This window comes from Urocitellus parryii, chromosome 10 (assembly GCF_045843805.1).
Source record: "Urocitellus parryii isolate mUroPar1 chromosome 10, mUroPar1.hap1, whole genome shotgun sequence".
Taxonomy (NCBI): Eukaryota; Metazoa; Chordata; class Mammalia; order Rodentia; family Sciuridae; genus Urocitellus; species Urocitellus parryii.
In genome coordinates, this window is record NC_135540.1 from 6,717,084 (window position 1) to 6,744,279 (window position 27,196).

At 42.3% G+C, this 27,196-nt stretch overlaps 2 protein-coding genes across 11 annotated transcripts in view; one reads left to right on the plus strand and one right to left on the minus strand.

The window, feature by feature from the left end:
* Positions 1-15,609, minus strand: part of Mfsd8 (major facilitator superfamily domain containing 8) — an 89,513-nt gene extending 73,904 nt beyond the window's left edge. The window contains exon 1 of one of the 2 annotated variants that reach the window (XM_026390904.2): positions 15,492-15,609. In XM_026390904.2, the coding sequence (XP_026246689.1) occupies positions 15,492-15,499 (8 nt within the window). In that variant the 5' untranslated portion in view covers positions 15,500-15,609. Of the gene's footprint in view, positions 1-15,487 lie in introns of both variants that reach the window. The other variant, XM_077803506.1, reaches the window with a different exon arrangement.
* The window catches only part of Larp1b (La ribonucleoprotein 1B), a 91,736-nt gene continuing 79,009 nt past the window's right edge, over positions 14,470-27,196 (plus strand). For 2 of the 9 annotated variants that reach the window (XM_077803502.1, XM_026390897.2), the window contains exons 1-4: positions 15,235-15,395; positions 21,150-21,208; positions 21,603-21,662; positions 23,831-24,020. In XM_077803502.1, coding sequence (XP_077659628.1) covers positions 21,621-21,662; positions 23,831-24,020 — 232 coding nt within the window. In that variant the 5' untranslated portion in view covers positions 15,235-15,395; positions 21,150-21,208; positions 21,603-21,620. Of the gene's footprint in view, positions 14,545-14,776; positions 15,396-21,149; positions 21,209-21,602; positions 21,663-21,847; positions 21,867-23,830; positions 24,021-27,196 lie in introns of those variants that run through there. The other 7 variants (XM_026390899.2, XM_026390902.2, XM_077803503.1 and 4 more) reach the window with 6 other exon arrangements.

Below are 27,196 nucleotides of genomic sequence, written 5' to 3' on the forward strand. Positions count from 1 at the left end.
AAGGCCAGATTTCATGATTTTGCCAGTGTTATAATTACTATTAAGCATATGCATTTTAGATTATTTCTTAAGAGTGTATCTTTTTAATGTGGTGCTTTCTCAAAGATTATTAAATTAACACTGTAACTGAAATTTTAAAATTTTTGGAAGTATTTTGTATTTCATAATAAAAGCCTATTTTAAAATTATTTGTTTTGTTTTGTTTTGTTTTTTTGAGATGTATTATTCCAAGTACAGAAAACAATGTCATGGTTGAATAGTATGCCCAAGCTTGAATTGTATACATATTCCCCCTTACTCTATCTGTATAGTGAGGCAGAAATAGCAAGGGAATAGCAGAGCAGAATTAGTAACTAGAAAATTTTCCACATGGTGTGTGAACAAGCATTCTGACATGATACTTATCTGAATGTTTTTTCACTCAGTCTTGGATCTGATTACATTTATGTTAGTAAATATATTGTGAACAATTAAAATGAAGAGGTATCAATTAACCAAGGATTTAGTTAGGCTGGGAAGGGAGTCTGGGTAGAGATGCTGTAGAATCTGAGTTCAGACATGAAAGATTGTGGCAGGTGAAACAAAGGGAAGAGGTACATTTTGTGTTAAATTTGCATCATTATGACAAGTCACCTGAGAAACACCAACTTAAGAATAGGAAATGTTTATTTTGGCTCACAGCTTCATAGGTTTCAGTCCACGGTCACTGGGCCCGTGTCAAGGCAATACATCATAGTGGAGGAAAAACGGCACTGCCTCATGACAGACAGAAGCAAATAGGTAAACAAGGGACTGGAGTCCCAATGCTCCCTTCCAGGGCCCACCCTCTATGAGCTAACCTCCTCCAACTAGGCCCCACTTCCCCATAGCACTGTCAGTTAGGGACCAAGCCTTTAACACATGAGCTTTGGGGGAATATTTAAAATCCAAACCATCACAACAGCCTAATTCTAGGAATATTCTTACAGCCATTATCCAAGGGGAAACCAATGACTATGAAGGATTTTGAGAACAGTTCTAGCTCAAAATTTTAGACCAAAACCTGAAAAGATTTCCTTAAGTATTAAAAGAACTAGTGTCCAGAGAAGAAAATGTAAACAACCACAAAAGTGTAATTTGTGCAGAAACCTATGACTGACAGGTGAAACCATCTACTTCTATGTGGTACATGGATAATTCCACAAAGAAGTTGCTACTCAGTGTGTTGAATAGATTAGCAGCAGCATCTGGGAGATAGTCAGAAACTCAGAATCTCAGGTTGCATCCGAACTGAGTCAGAATCTTTGAGCTATATCACCAGATTCAAATACACATGAAGTACGTAAAGAGTAATAAAAGTATGTCTAATTCTAAGAAGTACCCCTCTCTAGAGTCAGTGGTTCTTAAACTTTAGCTGTATAAGAACCACCTAAAGGGGCTGGGGATGTGGCTCAAGCGGTAGTGCGCTCGCCTGGCATGCGTGCGGCCCGAGTTCGATCCTCAGCACCACATACAAACAAAGATGTTGTGTCTGCCGATAACTAAAAAATAAATATTAAAAATTTCTCTCTCGGGGCTGGGGATGTGGCTCAAGCGGTAGTGCGCTCGCCTGGCATGCGTGCGGCCCGGGTTCGATCCTCAGTACCACATACCAACAAAGATGTTGTGTCCGCCAAAAACTAAAAAATAAATATTAAAAAAATTCTCTCTCTCTCTCTCTCTCTCTCTCTCTCTCTCTCTCTCTCTCTCCTCTCTCTCTCCTCTCTCACTCTCTCTTTAAAAAAAAAAATTTCTCTCTCTCTCTCATTCTCTCTTTAAAAAAAAAAAACACCTAAAGCCTTTAGTGCACACACACACCATTTCTGTACCAGAGGGATCCAGAATCCCATCCCCAGAGCTGATGCAGTAAATCTGGTGTGGAACCAGAAACTTCCTAGGAAACAGATGTGGGGGTCAGGGATATAGCTCAGTTGGTAACATGCTTGCATTGGATGCACAAGGCCCTGGGTTCAATCCCTAGTACCACACACACACGCAAAAAGATGTGGGCTGTCTAGGAGACACTGTAAGAACTACAGTTCCAAATAGATCTCAAGCCTGGCTACAAATTAGAATCACCTGGGGAGTTGAAAAAAAAAAAATAAAAGTGATGCTACAATTAGAATCATCTGGGGAGTTAAAACATAAACTCGATGCTCTGGCCTCACCCCAGATATTGAGTTGGTTTTGTTTTTTTCTTTTTTGCAGTAGATTGAACTTAGGGTGCTCTACTGCCCAGCTATAGCCCCAGACTCTTTAGTTTGGAAAAGGGTCTTACTAAGTTGCCCAGCCTAGCTTTAAACTTGTGATCCTCCTGCCTCAGTGTCTGGAGTAGCTGGGATTAAGATGTGTACCACGTCGCCCAGCTACTATGTTGGTTTTTGTATATTGATTTTCTATTCTTTCAATCTTTGCTGAATATATTTATCAGCTCTAAAAGTGCTGATAAGTGGAATCTTTAGGTCTTCTAAATACAGGATTGATTCATCTACAAATAGAGAAAATTCGGCTTCTTCCTTTCCAATTGTATATCCCCTCCTTTTTTTTCCGTATCTAATTGCTCTGGTTAAGATGTCAATTCTATGTTGAATAGGAGTAGTGAAGTGAACATCTTTGTCTTGGTCTTGATTTTAAAGGAAAAGGCTTTCAGTTTTTCTCCATTTAATAAGGTGATGGCTTTGGGTTTGTCACATAGACCCTTTATTATGTTGAGGTCTAATTCTTCTACCTCTAGTTTCTTCATGGTTTTTATTGTGAAAAGGCATTGAATTTTGTTTTTTCTGCAGCTATTGACGTGATCACGTGATTTTTCTGTCCTTGATTCTGTACATGTATTGCATCATATTCATTGATTTGTATGTTAAACCATCCTTGTGCCCTAGAATGAAACCACCTTGATCACTGTGTATGGTGTTTTTAATGTGTTATTGAATTCAGTTTGCAAACATTTTATTGACTTTTTGGTGCACATTCATTAAGGAAATTGGTCTACAATTTTCTGTCCAAGTGTGTCTTTTTTCTAGTGGTACTGGCTTCAAAGAATGAGTTTGGAAGCATTTCTCCCATTTCTATTTGTTGGAATAGGTTGAAGAGCACTGGTGTCAGTAATTAAAGGTCTGGTAAAATTCAGCCATAAATCCATTCAGCCCAGGGCTTTTTATTACTGCTTCAATGTCATTGCTTGTTATTGGTCTGTTAAGACTTTTTATATACTCTTGGTAGATTGTACATGTCTAGAAATTCATCCATTTCACCTAGATTTTCCAATTTATTGGAATATAATTTTTCAAAATAGTCCCTAATGACCCTCTGGACTTTAGTGGGATCTGTTGTAATATCTACATTTTTGTCTCTAATTTTATTGATTTGAGTGTTCGCTTTCTTCTGGTTAGTTTGGCTCAGATTTTTCAATCTTGTTTATCTTTCCAAAGAACCAGGGCTGTTTCACTGATCCTCTGTATTGTGCGTTTAGTCTCTTAATTCATTAATTTCAGCTCTCATCTTTATTATTTCTTTCCTTCTACTGATTTTAGGTTTGATACGTACTTGTTTTTCTTGAGATGCACCATTAGGTTATTCATTTGGGATTGCTCTGATTTTTTAAAAATATTTTGTGGGGTTTTTTTCTCTATTTTTTTTTTTTAGTTGTAGTTGGACAGAATACCTTTATTTTATTTATTTTTATGTGTTGCTGAGGATCGAACCCCATGCCTCACACATGCTAGGCAAGTGCTCTACAGCTGAGCCACAACCCCAGCCCCTGTTCTGATTTTTTAATGTAGGCACTCATAGCTATACCATCCCTCTTAGAACTGCCTCTGCTGTATCCTATAGGCTATGGTATGTTGTATTTCCATTCACTTATTTCCCCCAATTTCTTCAATGCCCCATTGATTATTCAGAGAATGCATGTTGCTGGGTGTAGAGGTACATGTCTATGATCCCAGTGATTCAGGAAGCTGATAGGAAGATCACAAGTTCAGGTTCAGTCTCAGGAACGTTATGAGACCTTATCTCAGAATAAATAAAAATACTAAAAATGGCTGAGGGTGTGCTCAGTGGTAAAGTAAAGCACCCCTGGGTTAATATCTGGTACCAAAACAGACAAACAAAACATGCATTGTTCAGTCTCCATGTGTTCATATACTCTACTTTCTCTTGCTGTTGATTTCTAATTTCACTTCATTATGATCTAATAAGATACAAGAAATTGGGGCTGGGGATGTGGCTCAAGCGGTAGCTCACTCGCCTGGAATGCATGCGGCCCGGGTTCCATCCTCAGCACCACATACAAACAAAGATGGTGTGTCCGCCGAAAACTAAAAAAAATAAATAAATATTTTAAAAAGTCGGGCTGGGGATGTGGCTCAAGCGGTAGCGCACTCGCCTGGCATGCGTGCGGCTCGGGTTCGATCCTCAGCACCATATACAAATAAAGATGTTATGTCCGCCGAAAACTAAAAAAAATAAACATTTAAAAAATTCTCTCTCTCTCTCTCTCTCTCTTTAAAAAAAAAAAAAGATGCAAGAAATTATTCCAATTATTTTTTTCTTGATGAAAACTTGCTTTATAGCCTAATATAAGATCAATTTTGCAGGAACATTCCTTGAAAAAGAAGTATTCTGCTGATGTGGGATGGAATATTCTGTGGATATCTGTTAATTCCATTTGATCTATGAGGTAGTTTAATTTTGTTCTGACTGTTGAATTTTGTCTGGATGATTTATCTTTCAGTGAGACTGGGGTTTTGAAAGTCCCCAACTATTATTATATGGGGCCGACCAGTCCCTTTGTGTCAAATAGTGTTTGTGCTATGTAGTTAAGTACATGGACTTTGGGGCAAAAATATTTATAATCCTTTTATCTTCTTGCTGAATTGTTCCCTTTGCTAATGATTTTCTTTGTCTCTTCTAATTTTGGCTTCAAGTCTGCTTTTGAACATGTAAGGATTGCTACTCCTGCTTGTTTCCAGATTCCATTTCCATGGAATATCATATTCTTTCTTTTCAGTCTCTGAATTTGTTTGTGCAGCCAAGTTTAAGAACCATTGTGGTAGCTGGGCATGTTGGCACACACCTGTACTCCCAGCAACTTAGAAGGCTGAGGCAGGAGGATCACAAGTCAAGGCTAGCCTCAGCAACTTATCAAGGCCCTAAGCAACTTAGCAAGACCTTGACTCAACTTTTAAAAAAATTAAATGGGCTAGGGATGTGGCTCTGGTTAAGCATTCCTGGGTTCAATCCCTGGTACCAAGAAAAAAACATTGTGCTGCTAGCCATGGTGACACACACTTATAATTCCAGTGACTCAAGAAGTTGAGGCAGGAAGACCACAAGAACAAGGCCAGCCTAGGCAATGTAGTGAGTCCCTGTCTCAAAATAATGAAAAGGGTTATAAATGTGTCTCCAACTAAAGCACCCCTGGGGTCCAATCTTCACTATATTAAGAAAACAAACAAACAAACAAACAAAAATCATTGTTATACAAAGGTCTGAAGGAAAAAGGGAAGGATGTGATTTCCTATGAAATCAACACATATTTGGTAAGGAATTCTTGGTATTCTAGGTATTGTCAGCATGCAACAGTTAAAAGAGTAGCCAAAGTGAATAGTGTTTCTTCTGCTTCTTCTGTTTTGTTCTGAGTAGGTGTGTTAGAGCAGAATGAGCTGAGGGTGAATTTTGGTACTTGTGTGTAGCAGAGATTCTCTAAATCATCAACATCTTTAAAGCATCTCTGTAACTTAAAGAGTATGAACAAAGAAGAAATATCAACTATTAACATTAGGCTTTGCTTTCTTCAAACAAAAATTATATCTGTCCTTATTAATCCCATGAAATTGCTAGTAGTAGAAGACTTCCTTGTTGTTGAACTGGGGATTAAACCCAAGGGCATTTTACCCCTGATCTTCTTCATCCCCAGCATTTTTTTTCTTTTGAGACATGGTCTTGCTAAGTTGCTTGGGGCCTCTAAATTTCTAAGGCTGCCCTGGAATGTGCAACCCTCCTGCTTCAGTCTCCTGAGTTGCTGAGATTACTGATAATTGCTTCTAATATGATTCTATTAATGAGAAAAATGGAATCTTTTCCAAGGATAATACATTTAATTGGGGTTCAAAGTTTGTGTTTCCTATCATCAAAATCTGTTGCAGACACTCGTGTTAATGCTGATCTCTTCTCCTGATATTTTCCTTGTAGCTTTTTTTTTTTTGCAACAATAGGAAGTGATGGCAGCAACACACATGGCAGCCACAGACGTACGTAAATGAATGCACATGACTGTATTTATTCCAATAACATTTTGTTTATAGAAATGAAATTTGGATTTTATGTGTCTCAAAATAATCTTCCTGTTTATTTATTTTTACCACTGCAAAATGTAAAAGCCATCCACATGCAGCGGCACACACGTGTAATTCCAGCAATTTGGGTGGCTAAGGCAGGAATTGGCAAGTTTAAGGCCAGTCTGGGTAATTCTTTGTCTGTCCCAAAATAAAAAGGATAGGGATGCAGCTCAGTGATAGAATGTCTCTGGGTTCAATGTCCAGTCCCCGCCCCACGCCCGCCCCCCCCCCACACACAGTAAAAACTTTGCAGCATGTACCTGTATAAAAACAGGTGGTGATCCAGGCTATGGTTGGCCAATTCCTGATCCAAATCCAGATAATCCATGTAACCCTGAGTTGTTTTCTAAGCAATATAATGCTTATGATTGCCTGGGAATGGAGCAGCTATACAGTAGTAAATATGGTTGTTCATATTTACAGGACATATAATAAGAAATTTTGAGTTGGATGGAGGTGTAGCATTTTCATTCAGAGTTAAGATTTAATCATGGGAACCGATATTTGCTGTTCCGTCAGTTTTGTTTTGTTTGAGGTACTGGGGCATGAACCCAGGGCCAGCACACTGCCCCTGAGCTGCACCTCCAGAGAACTTCGTGACATTTTTTTGCTTTAGCTGTCCCAAAGCTCAAATTCAAACTGGAACCCAATGCTATAACTCTTCAGTCCTCCAGTTCCTTCCTTGATTCCTGTGTTTTTCTCTAAGCATTGAAAATTTTTTAATGAATTAGTTTGTATTTTAAGTTGCCTGTAGAAAAAAAGCTTAAATTTTTTTTTTTTTTTTTTTGTTTTTGTTTTTGGCTGACACAACATCTTTGTTGGTATGTGGTGCTGAGGCTCAAACCCGGGCCGCACGCATGCCAGGCGAGCGCGCTACCACTTGAGCCACATCCCCAGCCCTTAAAAAATTTTTTTTGAAAAGCTTTGCACACCTCCATAAATGATGCTATTAACAAAGCAAAAGAGGAGAATGTCGCATGGGGTCTGATTAGTTAACTTTCTGAAGATGATTTTTATATTGAGTTCTTAATTCCCTATGCTCAGAATGTCAGAGCTAGAATGTAGTCCTACCTTTTAATCCAATTCCAGACTTACCAAATTGAGATTTCTAGTAAATCCATGAATTTACTAGAATTTGGGGATCTAAGATTAGGATCCCCTGACCCACATGTCTTCTTGGCATATGATATTTTATAGGTGAGAGAGCTGAGGCCCAGTGAGTGAAGTGACTGTCAGGCTATCATAGCATATGTGATAGGCATGGGTGAAGTGCACAGCATCCAGTTTTCTTAGAAAATTTACTTTGTTAGGCAGGACTGGGGGGAACAGTTAGTTTCCATTCATACTATATAGCAGGAAAATCACATCAAGAACTTTTGTGGTACTGGGTGGTGAACCCAGAGACACTCCACCACTCAGCTACATCCCCAAGTCCTTTTTACTTTTTTTCTTAAGTTTTTTTTATTTGTTTTAATTATTTACACATGACAGTACAATGATCTTGACATATCATACATTTGAATCAGATGGGATCTTTTTACTTTTTTAAAGTTTTAAGAATGGGTCTTTACCTGCTGTGCCTGGCTGAGAACTTGCAATCGTCCTGCCTCAGCCTTCCAAGTCAGGGGATTACAGGCGTCTGACACTGTGCCTGGCAAGACACAGTGTGAAGTGTATGTGAAGCTTGCTCATACAGTTCTGGGCCCATGACTTCACTGATGCTAGTACAGATCCTTCAGTTCTTGCTTCTGTTGCATGATTGCTTCACCGCACATGTCAACAGGCAGAGGCCAACAGTGCCTTAACATTGCTATCAAAATAGTTTTGACTTTGCAGACTTCCTGAAAGGAACTCCAAGACCCCAGGGTTTATGAACCACAAATTATAAATCTATTAACATAGGACATAGCTTTTCTTTTCTTTTTCAGTACAAGGGGTAGGACATAGCTTTTTTCTTTTTCAGTACAGGGGGTAGAACCCAGGACCTGGTGCATACCAGGCAAGCAGTATACCCCTGAATTACATCCCCAGCACTTTTTAATTAGGACAGTTCTCACTAAATTGCCCAAACTGGCCTTGAGTTTGTGATCCTCCTGCCTCACCCTCCTGAATAGCTGGCTTATCGGCCTGAGCCAGAGTGCCTGGGTTAGGATGTAGTCTTAAATACCTCCACTAGCAATGTTTAGGCAAAACAGAATTAAAGGGCTAGACCAGAGTGGCCAGAAAAACAGGAGGTAAACAATGAGTGTTTATGGAATTAATGTAGTATCCAGGAAGCAGGGGAGAGTAATCAGAAACTTGTGGAAAAATAAAAACTTTTCCAGAAAAATTAAAACCACATTCATGTATCTAACTGACATGAAGTAAGAATTTGATGATTTTCTTATACTACTGTGGTATATGATATGAATCCACTGGATCTTGTTTGTAGGGAATCCTGACACTGACACCACAAAGAAATGTGGTCCTAAGCACATCACGTTGCTCTGCATGAGAAACTTCCACCCACCCACTTATAAGCCAGATCAAGTCGTTTACAGATTCTTTTTTAATTTTTTTTAGTTGTCGGTGAACACCATACATATATTATATTATATTTATTTATTTATTTTCATGTGGTGCTGAAGATGGAACCCAGTGCCTCACACGTGCTGGGCAAGCACTCTGCCACTGAGCTATAACCCCAGCCCCGTTCACAGATTCTTAAATTCTAAAACCAACATACAACAAAGCACAGTAAAGAAATTGTGGTCACACAACGGAGTGTACCTTGTGTGACCACCTCAGCTATGCTGGGGGGGGAGTGGCAAAGCTGGCATTTGAAACCAGGCGACCAGCTTCAGCTGAACCCTTGTGCTGCTACCTTTTTCGTTTTTCAATTAAACTATAGGTTATCATTTGCATGGAGGATAAGAAATTAGTGCTTTTTTTTTTTTTTTCTTAGTAGGTGTCTGGGGAGGTAGGGGTACTGGGGACTGAATTCAGGCGCATTCTGCCTTGGAGCTGCAACCCATCCCCCGCCCTTTTTAAAATTGGGGAAGAATACCTTAGATTAGGTAGAGGGAAGTGATGGGAGGGGAGGGGAGGGGACATGGGGATAGGAAAGACAGCAGAATGAAACAGACATTATTACTCTATGTATGTATGTGACTGCTTGACCAATGATTCTGCAACATGTACACTCAGAAAAATGAGAAATTATATCCCTTCTAAGTATGATATAACAAAATACCATCATATATAACTAATTAAAACAAATTTTAAAACTTAAAATAAAAAAAATTTTGAGACAGAATCTCTCTACATTTCTCAGGCTGCCCTTGAAACGCGTCTTCCTGTCTCAGCCTCCTGAGTTACCTGGATTATAGACGTGAGCCACTTCCTGGCAAGGGGAGTTCTGGCTGGGAATGGAGGGAGGGTGAAGGCCTTATCAGACCAACATCAGCACTGATCCTTGTAAACAGAGGCAATAGGAAGTGTTCAGCTCTGGGAAAAAATATGATGACGAACAAGGCCCAAGACTCTGTAACCTGGAGGTAGTGATAGTTCAGTATTTCTTGTTAAAACAAAACACTCCTCTTTTTTGTGGTTCCAGAGCAAATCCAGGTCTCACACATGATAAGCAAACACTCTACCACTAAATTAAGCTCTCAGATGCTTTTTAAATTTTTTATTTTGAGACAGGATCCAAACAAATGACCCAGGTTGGCCTCAGATTTGCCTTCCTCCAGCCCCAGTCTCCTGATTAGCTGGGATTATAGGAGCATGCCATTGTCCAGTTAAAAAATCTCTTCTTAAAAAATGGTTATTTTTGTGGGGTTGAGGTTGTGGCTCAGCGGTAGAGCATTCACCTAGCACATGCGAGGCCCTGGGTTCAATCTTCAGTACCACATAAAAATGAATAAAATAAAGGTACCGTGTGCGTGTGCAACTACAACTACAACTTTTTTTTTTTTAATTGTTATTTTGTGGGAAGTTAAAAGAATCTTTAGGTTCAGTTTTATCTTCTACTTGGAGATCTTTGAAACAAATTATGTCTGATGCATTTTTTTGCAACTTTAGTGTCTAATACAGTGCCATACACACTAGGATTTTGCCAGTCTGACCTAAACTGTTTTTTTTTTTTTTTTTGGTAGTGCTGGGGTTTGAACCCAGGGTCTTGTGCATGCTAGGCAAGCACTCTACCAACTGAGCTATATCCCCAGCCCATGACCTAAACTGTACTGTAATTAGGAAGACCTTAAGGTTCTCATGGAACTTTAATTTCCTGGGGGGAGAGGAAAAGGAGTGGGTTCAATCACCTGAGGATATATTAGCATACACTAAACAGGAAAAACAGGATTCACCTTGCAAAGGCTTATTTGAAGAACCTGATCATCAAGATCATGTAAGAATAACTTCATGTATTTCATAACTCCTGAGGGTGTAGGGGACCATTCTTCCTTTTAAAAGATAACTCTATGCCTGTTCTCCAGATTCCAATTTTCCATCACAATTTAAGAAAAATAATTGGACCTTTAACCTCAGTACTTCAGTAAAATTAAGGTCACCCATACCTAGTCAAATTTATTTAAAAAGCAATAAAAGTTGGTAGCATCGTTTTGAGCTAGGGACTATGCTAGGCACTTCATACATATTGTCTCACATAATCCTCACAATAATTTTATTTATTAATTTTGCAATACTGGGGATTGAATTCAGAGGCTCTACTACTGAGCTACATCACAAGTCCATTTTTTTTTTTTTGAAACAGGGTTTTGCTAAGTTGCTGAGGCTGGTCTCCAACTTGTGTTCCTCCTTCCTCAGCCCGTTCAGTCACTGAGATTACAGATGTCCTCCACCCCCCACCCCAGTTATCACAATAATTTTATCAAATAGTTCAAAGTGGAGGCAAACAGGTCAGTTAAGAAGCTGTAACACTATTACAGAGGGATGATGGCAGCTTGGAGTTGGGTGTTGGCAGTAGAGAAAGCAGGAAGAGCTGAGTCACCCAGGAGGTACAATCAATTGGCCCTTGTGAGTGTCTGGAACACTTTAGGCACTGCTTGAGATACCCAAGTGAATGAACTAGCTGAGAAGGGTGAGGAAGGTGGGTCTGAAAGGGTAACTCCTTGTTTTCCTTTGTTTTGTATTTGGTACCAGGGACTGAACCCAGAGATACTTAACAACTGAGCCACATCCCCAGCCCTTTTTATTTTTTATTTAGAGACAGGGTCTCACTAAGTTGCTTAGGGCCTCACTAAATTGCTGAGGCTGGCTTTGAAGTTGTGATCCCCGCCTCATTCTCCCCAGCTGCTGGGATTCAGGTGTGTGCCATGGCCTGGGTTCTACTGACTGGACTCTGGTGCCACCCACTAAGAGAAAAGGGAAGAAGTAGTCAAAGGGCACTATTCTGTTCTCCCACCCACAGGCCTTGCCCCATGGCAGTGTTCCTCCAGGCCAAGGCAAATAATCTCTACCCAAGGGCAAACAAGCCACGGATTGGCTAAATACTGGCAAGATTTTTTTTTAAGGGTTGTAAGATTAAATGCTCATGTCACATTTATTTTCTGAGGCTTTCTGCCACACACTGAAGGGTTATCAAGGGCAGCAGTCATTAGAGCTGCTGCAAGAACACGATTTTCACTGGGGGACCAGCACAGTGGCTATTCAGATGGCTGGCTGAACACATGTTTAGAAGACCTTGGTGCAGTGAGGACAAATCAGCATACACAACACAGCCGTGCTCCTCAAATTCAAGAAACCCCACTAACTTACTACCGACGCAGTGAGAATGTTCTGTGAAGAACACGTTTCCAGATCACCCCCACTCTGGGTGAGGCAGGGAAAGGGGGGCAGGTGCCAACACTAGCAGGCTGTACTGGGCCCCTCTCATGCTCTGGTGGTAGCAAGGGGATTTTTTGGCAGCTGCAGCAGCTAGATTAGGGGAGGAAGAGGCCACCCACCAACCACTCCTTCTCAAAGCTATATTTTTGGGTTCACAGAAGAGGTCTCTTTTAGAGCTCCCCAAATTAACAATCTTTGGGCAACCATCTCTATCCTTCTGAAAAGGGCACTCTTTATAATAACAGGCTTCAGAGATTCCCCAGCCTTTACAGATCACACAGGGCCCCATAAGAGCCAGTTACACCTCATAGGTACACCAGTACGCGGGGATGCACTAAAGAGTGACAGATCTCAGACTTGCTGTCATATTTTTCACCAAGTATTTTGATGGCAACATTAGCCTGTTTATGGCAACAGATCAAATCTGGATGATCTTTAGCCATAAGGGGGTGGCAGAATGACTCAGTCTTTCTTCCTGGGTTATGTTGCCCAGCTTGCCTCAGATTCCTGGACTCAAAGGATCCTCCTGCCTTTGCCTCCGGAGTAACTGGGATTACATACCTAAACTACCTGCCTGGCTCCTCCTTGATTTTGAACTGCTAGCAGAGAAAAAATCTGGAACATAGCTGCAAAGGCAGAAGGAAGTTATAGAATGGAGGTTAGCAGTGGCAGACTGGATTGAGGTCATGGCAAAATCCGATGGAACTTCATAATTTGAAGGACCACTTACAAGTGTAGGCCAGAGGCAGAAAAACAACAGTCATAGTACAGTGCCCCAAGAGCTGGTGGCTACTGCCCCTGGGTCTGGTTAACCAGGCAAAGGGAAGAAAAGGAGAGGGCAGTCGTACAGAGGGCTCTGCAGCCAACCCTGGTGACCAGTCTCCAGAATAAGAGCCTGGACCTTTCCATCTCCTGCAGACATTTCCCACTACCTGAACCCACCAGGACACCACGGAGGGTGTGGGAGCCAGTGGGTGCAATCTGAACAGGTTAGCCTTCTTGGCACAAGCACAGGGGAAGGGTGAGGAGTGGACATGGAAGGCAGAAACAAGACAGGCCATGAGGTTTCAAAGAGGCAGTGAAGTGGAAGCAGAAGATCCCGTTGGTATTCAGAGGAGGGGCAGTGTTGGGATCCTCTGTAGTAGGACCCCAACACCTGCTGGTGAGCCCACATCAATCTCCATCTGCTCTCCCTGCAAGCACACACTCCTCCCAAGGATTCCTCTTGCTTTCCTCCATCCACCCTTCAGCAGTACTGGAGAAATCCTGACAAGACTTTTCACAAGCAAATCTGGGTGTGGTCACACCTATAATCCCAGCTAGTGAGAAGCTGAGGCAGGAAGATCAAAATTTTGAGGCTAGAGGGGGTAACTGAGTAAGACTTTGTCTCCAATAACAAAGAAAACCACCACAGTAGCTCCAATAAAGGAAACTTCAAAGAGCCATTCCATAGGGGTGCTTTGCCACTAAGCTTAGTCCCCAACCTTTATAAAAAATTTTTAGAAAGGGTCTCACTAAATTAAGGCTGTCCTCACACTTGCAATCCTCCTGCCTCAGTCCCTTAGGTGAGTGGGATTACAGATGGGCAACACCATGCCCAGTTCAACTGATTCAGTCTTTATTTGTTCTTTTTAGATATACATGACAGTAGAGTGAAGTCTGACATACTATACATACATGGAGTATAATTTATTCTAATCACCACCCCATTCTTGTGGCTGAACATGATGGGGAAGAAAAACTTCCACCGGAATGAACCCGCTCTGGGTGACCTTCCACCTGAACATAATAAACATTATTAATTAGGTATAGGCACCCAGAACCAGCATCATCTTAAAACCGAATGCCAAGTACAAAGATTTTACCTGATTCATCAAAATGTATTTGTGCTACTTTAACATTATCCATTCCACGAAAAAACTATACTGGGCAAGCAGTTTATTTGCAATCCAGCGCCGCCGTCCCAAGCGACAGGTAATCCACACTTGAAGAGCCGCGGAGGGTCGGCTCTTCCCCTCCAGCGGGCTCGCGGGCGGGGCGGGCGGGGCGCGGCCCGGGGTCCCTCCCGTTACCTGCGGACGACCGCACCCAGCGGCCCGTCGGGCTCAAGGTTACGGGCGCCGCCCTGCGCCGCCGCGCCCCGGCCCGCGACCCCCGCCCGCGCCACGTGCGCCCCGCCCGCCCGCCGCGGGTCACAGAGGCGAGCGCGCCCCGCCCTGCGCCCGGGGCCCTGGCGGCCTGCGGGGCCCGCCCTCGCCTCCCTCCCGGGCGGCCGCGGGGGCGGGGCCGGCCCTGGGCCCGCGGCACCGGGCGGGCTAGTTAGTCGGCCGCCGCGCGCGGCCCGGCGAGGCGGCAGCCGGTGAGTAGCCACGTCACGCCGCTCCGGGAGGCCCCGCCCGCCGCCCCGGGCCGCCCCCCGCACAGCGCCTCCGCCCCTCCCGCAGTTACCGGCCCGGGCGGCGCGCGCCCGGCGGACCTGGCTGCGGCCGCGGCCCCGGCGGGCGGCGCCTCCGCGGGGTGGGCGCTCGCGGCTCCGGGCGGCGCGGCGCGCGCTGGCGGGCTGCGGGCGTGCGCGGCGAGGCCCCGGGCCGGGGCGGTTGGCGCTGCGTTCGACGCGGGCAGGGCGGCACGCCCGGCGCTGCACGGCCTCGGCGGTGGCCACGGCCGGGCTCCCGGCGGCGAAGTCCCAGGCCGGAGCCACCCAGTGCCCCGGCGCAGAGACGCGCGGCCGAGCGCCCCGGCCCCGGGCGCCCCCCGGCCGGGGAGGTCGGGACGGGCGGACGATGTCTGCTCGCGCCCCGGTGTCCGCCGCTCGCTCTCGGGAGGACCTGGCGGCGGCGGCGGCAGAGAGAGAGTCGCTGACGGCCGCGGCGAACCGGCCGGCCGAGCAGCCGCCCCCGCCGGAGCGGGAGGGCAAGGAGGCGGCGAGGGCCGCCACGAGCGCGGGGGCGCGGGGAGAGCCGTCGCCGGCGCCGGTGCTGGGCCACAGCGTGCCCCAGGCGGCTGTGCCCGTGCGGCCGCTGGCGCTGCACCTGGCGCACAAGGCGCGCGGGCCCGGGGGCCCCTTCGGCGGGGAGCCGCCGGCCGCGGCGGGCCCGGAGGAGAAGCCGCCGCCGCCCAAGGAGAACCCCTGGACCAAAAAGCCTCCCCAGCACGCGTCCCCCGCCGCGACCGGGCCGCCGCCGCCCGCGCTGGAGACCCTGCAGGCAGGTCGGTGCGGGGCACGGGCGCGGCGGGCGGCGGGGGGGCGCCCGGCCGCCCGAGGTGCGGGCTCCTGGGTGTCATTCACCGCGGGTACTTACTTACATGGACATCGGGACGGCCGCGGCAGGAAGAGGTGGGACCTCAGTTCTCCTGGACGGGCTGGCTGGGCAGCGCTGCCCGGCCGCCCGGCCGCGGCGCCCCACGTGCTCGCGACTGGGAACCGGCACTGCCGGGCGTCCCCCGGGAAAGTTTCCTGGACTTGTCACGTTGGGTTGGAGCCTGTCGGAGCTAGGGGATTGGCTTGCCGGGGGGAGCGCACGAAGGCAGTCTGTCCTCGTGAAGTAATTGACAGCTGAAAACCTCCAGGTCTTCGAAACACTTCTGAACAGTCGTGAAAAACGAGACGCCAACTGTAGTTGATATTAAGGTGCCTGGATAGTGTTGGGGTGTAGTTGAGATGGGTAGTTGACACTAAGAGTGGACTGTGGTTGGATGAACGGTCCTCTTCCAAGGTTGAGTTAGCTCTTCTTTGCTTCAGAGGGGGTTTATGCGTTTGCGTTTGAATGCTAACTAGTGCCTTGTAGCTCTTGGTGCTTTAGTTGTGGGAATTGCAGATTTTTGTTTAAAAAAAAATGGTAGCACACATCACTGCCAAAAAAAAAAAAAAAGCAAAGCAAAGCAAAACACAAATGCTAAGCTAAATGAAGACAAATAGCGGTATCTTCTAAATTTGCTTTGTAAATTAAGTTGTAGTAAATTATTTGAAATTTTTACTTTGGAATTTTACTTTCAGGTTGTGTTTCTTAAGGGCTAGTAATGGAATATGAAATACTTGAGCACATTTTCAGGTTTATGAAGGTCAAATGAGATAATGGATGTGCTATAAATGTTATGTTTTGTTTTATTTTGGGTACTGGATATCGAAAGCAGGAGTTTGCCATTGATGAGCTTCAATCCCCAGTGCTTGGTTTTTTGTTGTCGTGTTTAATTTTAGTTGTAGATGGGCACAGTATATTTTTATTTTTCTGTGGCGCTGAGGATTGAACCCAGTGCCTCACAAGTGCTGGGCAAGCAAGCACTCTTACCACTGAGCTACAATCCCAGCCCCCAGTGCTTTTTATTTTATTTTTTAAGATAGGATCTTGGGAGTTGCTTAGAGCTGCTGAGACTGGCTTTAAACTTGGGATCCTCTACCCTCACCCTCCCTCATTGCTGGGGATTATAGGTGTGTGCCACTGGGTTGTTTCTTCTGAGAAACTCTTCAAAAAGAGAAAGGTTGAGTTAGTTGAGTTCTTCAGCTTTTGCATGGAAGTACTCTATTAATTCTTGATAAAATTTAGGGCACTTGGGGAAAAATTTTTCTTTATATTTAGTATTGGCACAATTACCTCTTAGCTGCAAAGATCTATTTACTCTTAACTGAAGAGAACACTCTTAAGCAAAGTCTCCATAAAATTTGGCAATGAAGGACTGGGATTGTGGCTGAGCAACAGAGCACCCTCCTAGCACATGTGAGGCATTGGGTTCCATCCTCAGCACCACATATGCATAAATAAATAAAAAAGGTACTGTGTTCACCTACAACTAAAAAAAAATTTTGGCAAAGAAAGCTTTAGTGGGTCATTTTATTGGTTGACTACTTCTAGACTTTTAAAAAAGTATTCAGTGAACTACCAAACTCCTTGTTGAATCTAAAATCAATTTAAGAGATTAATTATCCTTATCTTACCTTCATTCTCCAATCTTCTTTGGAGACTAAGAATAAAGTAATGCATGCTGAGCTTGGTGGCACACACCTATAATCCCAGCTACTGGGAAGGCTGAGGCAGGAGGACTGTAAGTCCAGGCCAGCCTGGGTAACTTAGCAAGACCTTGTCTCAAAAAGCAAATAACTGGGGATGCATAGCATAGTGATAGGGCACCTGTGGGTTCCATTCATAATACCATCCCCCCCAAAAAAAGTGATACTGGATTTCAGTTTTGCCGAGGTCTCCACCGGCAACTCTTCTCCCATTTTCGTCCTCAGGAACTCCTTTCTGCAGGCCTGGAGCACCGTAGTAACTGTTCTCTGTTCCCAACTCTGCACTGTTCTCCCACAGCTTCTTTTAAGTTGAAAGACTTAGGTCAGTTAGAGAAGAGACTGGTGGTAGAGGAGTGCACTGCCCTGAGAGATTTGGGTTCTAGTGCTAGTATCACTAACTATTTCTAGGTCCTGAAGTGGGTGGAGACAGCTCCTCCAGTTCTTGGTACCGGAGTGCCACCATTACAACCTGGCTTCCTTGAGTTTCTGTTTTCCTAAGCAAATTTGCAATTTGAAGAATAAGGAAAATATCCATGCAGGATGGTGTGTGCCTGTAATCCCAGTTATTCAGTAGGCTAAGGTGGGAGCATCACTTGATCCCAGGAGTTTGAGACTAGCCTGGGCAACAAAGGGAAACCTCATCTCAAAAAAAGAAAAGGATAATGAAATAGGGCCTGAGATGGTTTAGCTTTCAGAGGTGAAAGCTCAGGAGTATTCAGTTAGTGATATGTTCATAGATGCCTATATAATTATTCTGTGGAAACCCTTTACTCTTTTTTTTTTTAAGAGAGATTCTTTTTTTTAAAGAGAGAACTTTTTCAATATTTATTTATTTATTTTAGTTTTCAGCGAACACAACATCTTTGTTTGTATGTGGTGCTGAGGATCCAACCCCGGCCGCTCGAATGCCAGGCGAGCTCGCTACTGCTTGAGCCACATCCCCAGCCCAACCCTTTACTCTTGAAAGAGAAAGGGAAGGATATTAATTAGGTGTAACAACAGACTTAAACTGCGTCTATCTGGGCAAACCTGGAGATAGTGTCACTCTGTTGAAGAGGTAAAGGAATTCCATCCACAAACTTCAACAGGGGAAGTATCTCAGGACATGAATCATGACTTCTCTGTACTTTAGAATATTCTGATGTAAGGCAGATCCTTGATGCTCAGCCCTTGAAGACACTTTGTTCCACTTTTAGGATGGTTCTGGTGGAGAGTGACTGTTATAGCAATCCAGCCAGATAAAGCAGTCTTCAGCCAAAGCCTGGCCCACCCCAGGTCACCAGACTGTAAAAACCTTACCCCAAACTCTGTTAAAGTGGTTTTATTAACACCCTTTATTAAGATCACATACGGCCCAGCAAGGTAGTGTGTGTCTGTAATCCCTGTTACATAGGAGGCTGAGGCAGGATAATTGAAGTTTGAGGTCAGCCTGGGCAACTTAGAGAGGCCCCATCTCAAAATGTAAAAAGACCTGGGTTTAGCTCAGTGGCAGAGCTCTTGCCTACTATGCACCAGGACCTGTTTTCAATCCCTGGAACTGCAAATAATAAGTAAATAAATCACAATATGGGATTTATTAATCACTTGCCTGTTGCTATGGTTGCATTTTTTTTTTTTAAAGATAGAGAATTTTAGTATTTTTTAGTTTTCGGCGGACACAACATCTTTGTTTGTATGTGGTGCTGAGGATCGAACCCGGGCGGCATGCATTCCAGGCGAGTGTGCTACCACTTGAGCCACATCCCCAGCTCTGTGGTTGCATTTTGCATATTAAAATTTAGCCTACTACTACAATTTCACAAAAACATAAAAAAGCATTGGCGTTTTGTCCATCTTTTTCAGCCTTATTTTCTGAACCTTTTTGTACTTCCATCAACCCTCTTTTCTCCTGATATCTGTTTCTTGGAACCTCTAATAACTTTGTTATTACCTTAGTGAAGTACTTTTAAGTGAGTTATTCAAACGATATATATATATTTTTTTCCTTATTAAAACCAAAACTTTGGGGGCTGGGGTTGTGGCTCAGCGGTAGAGCACGCCTCTCACATGTAAGACCCTGGGTTCCATCCTCAGTACCACATAAAAATAAATAATCAAAATAAAGATATTGTGCCCATGTATAACTACAAAAAAAATTTTAAAAAACAACTTTTGATGTCCCCTTACCAAAAAAGTTCATATTTTTTACTGAAGAGCTTTTTAGAACTTTCTATTCAATTACCAGATAGTGTTCTCCATATATGTCTTTAGAATATAAAATATCAATCTTTTTTCTTGTGGAACAGAACTCAGAGTGCATGCTAGGTATGCACTTTACCTTTGAGCTATTTTTTATTTTGAGACAGGATTTCCCTCATTGCCCTGGCAGGCCTTGAACTTTGGATCCTTCTGCTTCAGCCTCTGAAGTCATCTGGAATTAGAATTCCTGTGTTTGGGCAGGCATGCATTTACCACCACTGCCGCCCCCCCCCCCTTTTTTTTTTTGCCTTACTGGGCACTAAACTGAGGGCCTTGTGCATGCTAGGGAAGTGCTCTGCTACTGAACTACATTCCCAGTCCTTGATGCAACTTATTAAAACTGCTAAGAATTATGATCATGGGAATAAAGGTGAGTAAATTATGCATTCTGTTGAAGTTTTTGTCTTGAGTATCCAGGCTCTTAAAAATAGTTGTCTTTGGGGCTGGGGATGTGGCTCAAGCGGTAGCGCACTCTCCTGGCACGCGTGCGGCCCAGGTTCGATCCTCAGCACCACATACAAACAAAGATGTTGTGTCTGCCGAAAACTAAAAAATAAAAAAAAATTCTCTCTCTCTCTAAAAAAATAAAATAAAATAAAAAAATAAAAAGGGTTGGGGATAGGGCTTAGTGGTAGAGTGCCCCTGGATTTAATTCCCATTGTTGAAAAAAGTTTTGCAGTTTTATAATGTCTCACCAACAGTGTTTGAAAAATAAAGATATGAAGATCACATATTATGTAGATTTACATATATTTGGAGTCACTAGTAGCTTAAGTTTGTTTGGATTTCATCTGTTTGAATATGAATGTGAGATTAAAGTCTCAGTATGGGAAGTTTTTTTTTTTTTTTTTTGGTACTGGGGATTGAACTCAGGGGCACTCGACCACTGAGCCATATCCCCAACCCTTTTTTGTATTTTATTTAGAGAGAGGGTCTTGCTGATTAGGGCCTCGCTGAGTTGCTGAGGGTGTCTTTGAACTAGCTATCCTCAGCCTCCATGCCTGACTATTTATATATTTTTAACTCAAAGATTGCTTTATTCTCTAAATTGGCCATTGCTGTGACTTATGGGATGTTATTTTGTTGGAATAATGTGTTATTGGTAGATGCAGGTCCCATGCTCATTTTTGTTTGTAACATTTACTTGTATCATATTTAGCTAGATGGCTGTGCCCTCTCTGGTCATCTTGCTAGGTGATGAGCCAAACTGAAAGACAGTGTGAAGCTGCCTTTTTGTTTGTTTGGTACTGGGGATTGAACTCAGATCCTTCACCACTGACCTGCACATTCCCAGTCCTTCTTTATTTGATATGGGGCTTGGTTAAATTGGGGAGGCTGGCCATGAACTTGGCAATCCTCCTGTGTCAGTCTCCTCTTGTCTTGGATTTCAGGAGTGCGCCACCTACCCAGCCCAATGATAGTCTATCAGGAGTTGAGTTGAAACTTACTGTATTAAAAGTGTCATGTTTCCAGTTTTCTGTGTGCTGTTAACCAAAGAATTGGTCTGTCAGTTCATTATAAGTAAGTGGTACTACTTCCTGCTTCTTGACATGTAAGATCAGCTTGCATCTGTGTACTAAAGGCAGCTGATTTCCTACTAGGAAATTAAGTTTTAGAACTATGAATTTTGTTGGGAGTTGCGGCTACACCAGCTTACTGAAATTGGTATAGTAGTTATTTTGTTAAATAGTTATAAAAACAACTCTTTGTATTTTCTTTAGAGCTCAGTTCCCCCAAAATTATAAAAGCAGGAAAACTCAAGACAAGGAAACCCAATAAGGTATGTCTTCATAGGGATAGTTCTTAACCACATTGATTGTGAACATTGTTGTTAGGAATTCTTAATTAAATTTTTTTCTAATTGTTTCATTAATGTTAGTTTAAAGATAGTATTCTAAAGAATTGTATCTTTGATACAAATCACCATGTGCTTATGTTATCACATGTATTTCAATTTAATTAATGTCATAAAGTAGTGCTCAAAGTTTGATCTAAGACCAAATCATTTTTGTTTCAAAGTGTTCTGTTTTTAGAAACTCTAATTCACTGGGCAGATATCTGCAAATAATAAAATATGGGTAATTTTTGAAATTGCTATCACTTTTAGCAATTTTTTTCCTATTTAAATATCCTAAATGAATTTGCAGGTATAACACGTATTTGTTACTTTTTAGGCCAGTGATTTCAGCGATATGGCAAACTGGCCAACACCAGGAGAGTTAGTGAGCACTGGAGTAAGTATTATTTTAAGGCTTTTAAAACTAAATAAATAAAATTAATGTATTTTCAACATGCAGAATTTGTTTTACTCAGAATCCAAAGAATCACTGCTGTGAGGGACAGATGTAAAGACTTGATGATCAGTGAGAAGGCTTTTTTGTTCATTTAATTTGCAGTCATCCTTGGATGCTGCACTTGGTGGCGTAAGTTTACCCTTGGTAAGCTTAACTTCTTTTTTTCTGTAATAATAAACACATACTAAAAATTATTATTTTTTTAATACTGGAAATTGAAATCAGGATTTCATGTCGGCTAGGCAAGTTCTCTTCCGAGCTATATCCCCAACACTTTTTATTTTGAGATAAGGTCTGTTACTGAAAACTTGGGCTCCTCCTTTGTCATTCTCTTTTGTAGCTGGGATTACAGGTGTGTGCCACTGTGCCCAGCTGAAATTAATTTTTAGTGTCAAACTGAAGAGTATTTTATGTTTCAAATTTTGTGCTGGATATGTGTTTTATATACAATGTTTTAAGTATATATCCACATGCATGTATATATGTGCATAAATCATACTAAGAAGTATGCAGTGGTCTTATGCCATGGTACACCTGTAATCCCAGCAACCCTGAGAGTTGAAGCAGTAGGATCACACGTTTGAGGCAAGCCTTACCAACTTATTGAGACCCTCTCTCAAAATAAAAAAGGGATCATGATGTTTGTTACTCATTGGTACAGTGTCCCTGTCTTCAATCCCTGCTATCCCCAACTCGCCCCAAGTATATAATGAATGAATTTTTAATTTAACTCTAAAAGGATCTCTGAAAGATGGCTTTGAAGTATCCGGTCAAGGAGCTTTTCAAGAGATGCCTTGTATCTGGTTGTGTGTTTTCAGTTGACATTATATACCCTTTGGCATTTGTAATTTGGTGTGCAGTATTACTGGTGTGTAACTGTGGATAGCTTGATTTAAATAGCTTAATTGAGTTATAAATGACATAGAGTAAACTGCACACACAAAAAGCATATAATAGGTTAAGTTTCGACCTGTGTCACATCTGTGAACCCCTCACCACAGTAAAGATGATATACTGGGCTGTCCGCAAAGCTTTCCTCACACTTTTTTGTAATTCTTCCTGTCCCCTTCATCCCTGCTGTCCTAGCAGTTGCTGATGTGCTGTCACTGAGTTAATTTGTCTTTCTGTGTGTGTGAACTCGCACAGTAGGCTTTTTTCCCTGGTTTCCCCTCAGCATGATCACTGAGTTCCATTCCTGTGTCCATCTTTGTTAGTGGTGCGTGCTCCTGTATGGCTCTGGCACAATTGTTGGTTCACTTTGGGCTGTTTCAGGTTGGGTCATTACAAATCAAACCACTACGTAAGCATTTCTGAACAAAACTTCATGGATATATGCTTTCCTTTTTCTTGGGTGAATATCTAACAGTAGAATGGCTGGATCATATGGTAGCTGTTTGTTGAGCTTTTTAAGGAACTGCCAAACCTTATACTTCTACCAACAGTTTATGAGAATTTCAGTTACTTCACATCCTTGGTAACTTTTAATATGGTCAGTTTTTAAAAATTAGCCATGCAAGGTGCAGTGGCACGTGTCTCTAATCCTAGCAACTTGGGAGACTTAGGCAGGAAGATAGCAAATTCAAGGCTGGTGTCAGCAACTTAGCAAGACCCTATTTCAAAATTAAAAATTTTTCAAAAAAGGACTGGGGATATATTTCAGTGGTTATAGCACTGTTGGCGTTCAATCCTTAGTACTAGAAAAAAAAATGTTGCCATTATATAAGTGTATTGCATTGTATTTTTGTGTTTCTCTGAAGAATGTTGAGTAAGTATATTTTCATATATATTTGCCATCTATATCTTTTTGAAGTATCTGATCAGTTTTTGTTTTTTAAAAATGGCTTTCTTTAGTACTGAATTTGGAGAGTACATTATGTTTTACATACAAGTCCTTTCTCAAATTTTAGCAGGTATTTTTTCCTAGTCTGCAGCTAGACCTTTCTCCAAATTAACATCTTTTTTGTTTCCGTTTGTTTGTTTTAAAAATTAACATTGCCTTTTGAGAAGTCTGTTTTTAAAATTCTGATAAGTGTTTGTAATGTCTAGGTGTACTACCACATGTTTTTTGAAACAATAGTGAAAATGTTAATGAAAATTGTTCCACTCAGAAAACCTTTTTGCAGTCTCAGAGTGTCATCAGCCAAGGAAATAAGAAGCCACAAATTAGAAAAGAAAAAGAAGAGAAGGTTGAAAAGAGGAGTAACAGTGAGAGCAAAGAAAACCGGGAAACAAAATTAGACGGTCCTGTTGAAAATGTGAGTGAGGACGAGGCCCAGTCGAGCAGTCAGCGGAAGAGAGGTCAGTCTGTGTCCACCTCGTCTGACTTCCAATTCTGGGAGGAAATGCGGGTAACGAGGGTCGTGTTGGGCCTCTGACCTCTATGAGAGGGTTGTGTGACTGTTTAGGATAAACTGTCTGATTCACTTTTGTAACATTTCAGGACTATTAGGCTTTCCTGTTTTGCATTTTTTTTGTGTTCTGTGCAAGAAAATGGAATGAAGTTCCACTATAGATATATTCTTAAAGTTTTAAATATTGTTGTTTAAATCTGTATTGGAACTGCTTCCTGTCTTTTAGGGAGTTCTGAGGAAATGAAATGCTTCATTATTTTAAGAGAAAAATGAGAACAACTTTAGTCAGTTTTTTCCCTTGGTGCTTGTCCCTGAATAAGTTACACCTTGAGAGGCTGGGGCTTTGGCTCAGGGGTAGAGCGCTCGCCTAGCACTTTCGATACCCTGGGTTCGATCTCTGCACCACATTAAAAAAAAAGAGAAAGAAATAAAATAAAGTTATTGTGTCCAACTACTACTAAAAAATAAAATTAAAAAGCTTACACCTTGAAGGAAAAAAAATTACTGTCTTTATATTCTTTTCCATTTTCTCTTCTGAACTAGTCACATTTAGAGATGATTTATCTGATTTATGAAAGCATATATTCTTTTGGTTTTCTGGGCATAGGCAGAGTAGCAAGAGACGGGCTGGGAGACAGGCAAGGTCCACAGTGTACAGGGTCTTAGGGACTTTTCAATTCAGTGTTTCATTTTCAGTGCCATGGGAAATCACTGAAACATTCACTTTTACAGAGGCAATATTAGCACAGGACAGGGGCAAACAACTTAACTGCAAAGAACAATCTATATTGGGCTGGGGATGTGGCTCAGCGGTAGCGCGCTCGCCTGGCATTCGTGCGGCCCGGATTCGATCCTCAGCACCACATACAAACAAAGATGTTGTGTCCACCGAAAACTAAGAAATAAATATTAAAAAATTCTCTCTCTCTCTCTCTCTCTCTTTCTCTCTCTCTCTTCTCTCTTTAAAAAAAAACAATCTATACTGTGCACTTGAACAGTTTTGTCTTTTAAATGAACATTAAATTTTTAGGGCTGGGTGTGGTGGCAGGTGACTATAATTTGGGAGGCTGAGGAAGGAGAATCATAAATTTGAGGCCAGCCTGGGTAGTTTAGCAAGACTGTGTCAAAAACAAAAGCTGTAGCTCAATGGTAAAGAGCTTGCCTTGCATGTGTGAGGCACTGGGTTCAATCCTCAACACCACATAAAATAAAGATACAGTGTGTTCATCTACAACTAAATAAATATTAGAAAAAAAAGAAGGGTTAGGGATGTAGCTCGGTGGTAAAGCACCCTGAGTTTGATTCTCAGTAATGCAAGGAAAGAAAGATAAACATTAGTTCCCTTGATACAATGAGCAAATGTTGATTGCTTAAAAAAAGAATAAATAGGTAGAATCCGATCATCAAGTGGTTGTTAGAAAATCTGTCCCCAATTTCTTTCCAATTTCTTAACCCACTTTATTACTTCTTTTTTCTGATTCCTGGGTACACAGTAGTGTTTTTGTTTTGTTTTGTTTGCGGGGAGGGGGTACCAGGGATTGAACTCGGGGCACTTGACCACTGAGCCACATCCCCAGCCCTATTTTGAATTTATTTAGAGGCAGGGTCTCACTGAGTTCCTTAGCGCCCCAAGGTTGCTGAGGCTGGCTTTGAACTCAGGATCCTCCTGTCTCAGCATCCTGAGCTGCTGGGATTATAGGAGTGTGCCACACATTTTCGACTTTTAAAGAAGGGCTTGTTTTACCTGGAAATGTCATAGAATAAGAGTTTTCTTTTCTTTCTTTCTTTTTTTTTTTATATTTTCATATTCTGTTATCTTTTTTTGAGAAAAAGGAAAAGGAAAGTTTATTGCTTTGCTAGCAAAGGAGAAACAGAAGGGACTCCTATCCCAAAGACTGTGATTCTGCCTATCAGCAGGAACAGGGGGCTTTTCATATATATATATACATAGGTTTTTAAAAAAATTTATTTATTTTTATGTGGATTTATTTATTTTTATGAGGATTGACCTAGTGCTTCACACAGTGTGAGGCAAGCGCTCTGCCACTGAGCTACTACTGCCCCAGCCCCAGGGGGCTTTTAAAGAGGTGACTCAAAGGCTACATTCCAAGTGTTCTCTGTTGGAGTTGTACTTCACTTGTGATTTTGGGACAGTCATTTCTGAGATCTTCTGGTGCCACCAAAGTCTGGATTACATCATTCTTATGGTGGGTGTACTCAGGAACAGGTAAATCTGCCTAGGATGGGGAAGAAAAGGTAATCCTGTTTCCCTGAGATTAGGCATGGGGAGGGATTAGGGAGGAGCAGGGAGAGAGGAAGAGAAAGAAACGTGTCCATTTTAAAAATAGCTGCAGTGGCAGAGCAGCCAGGGCTATATTCAAAGCATGAAGTGGGCCTTGGTTCCATTTCCCCTCTGTCAGTTTCTACACTCCAGTTCTGTGGGAAATGGGCAATGACATCTCCAGACTGCTTCCTGCTGCAAGGGGGAAAAGTTGGAGGAAGTCACCCAAAGTCCTTGTTCTCTATCAGGTAGGGTGTGGACAGGTAAGAGCATTCAGCCTCAGGGCAGTCCAGAGGTTCACAGTGGGAAGGCAGGTGCCTGCAGAAGGCCTGCGGGATCATGATAAGCCAGCAATAAACACAACAAAGCAATGCCTTTTTGTTAACAATTAGCACAAAAACAGTATTTCAGCATATTCCATGCTCTTAATCTAATCCATTGGTTTGCAGGATTTTAGGAAATCTGTATAGTAATTGTTTAATAATATTCTTAAGTTACTTTTGCTTAATTACTTTAGTAGTTTTTTTCTTTGCTTTATTTTGGTCGAAAATTTATAGATTGGACAAAATACTGAACATTTTGAACCGTAAGCATGGAATGCATATAAGAGTAATCCTGAGAGTTTTCCTGTCATAGAACATGACAACTTAGCCACTCTGTCATCAGGGAAAGTGAATTTGCTTATCTTTCTCTCCTTCAGTTGGGAAGATACAAAGGAGCTGTTTTTAAAAAAAAAAATGTGGTTATATTTTGAGACACCTCATTCTTTAGTAGTAATCCAGGATAAATAAGCATTTTAGACAAAGATCTGCAACTAAGTGTTTTGAACCAAGAGCCTGGCT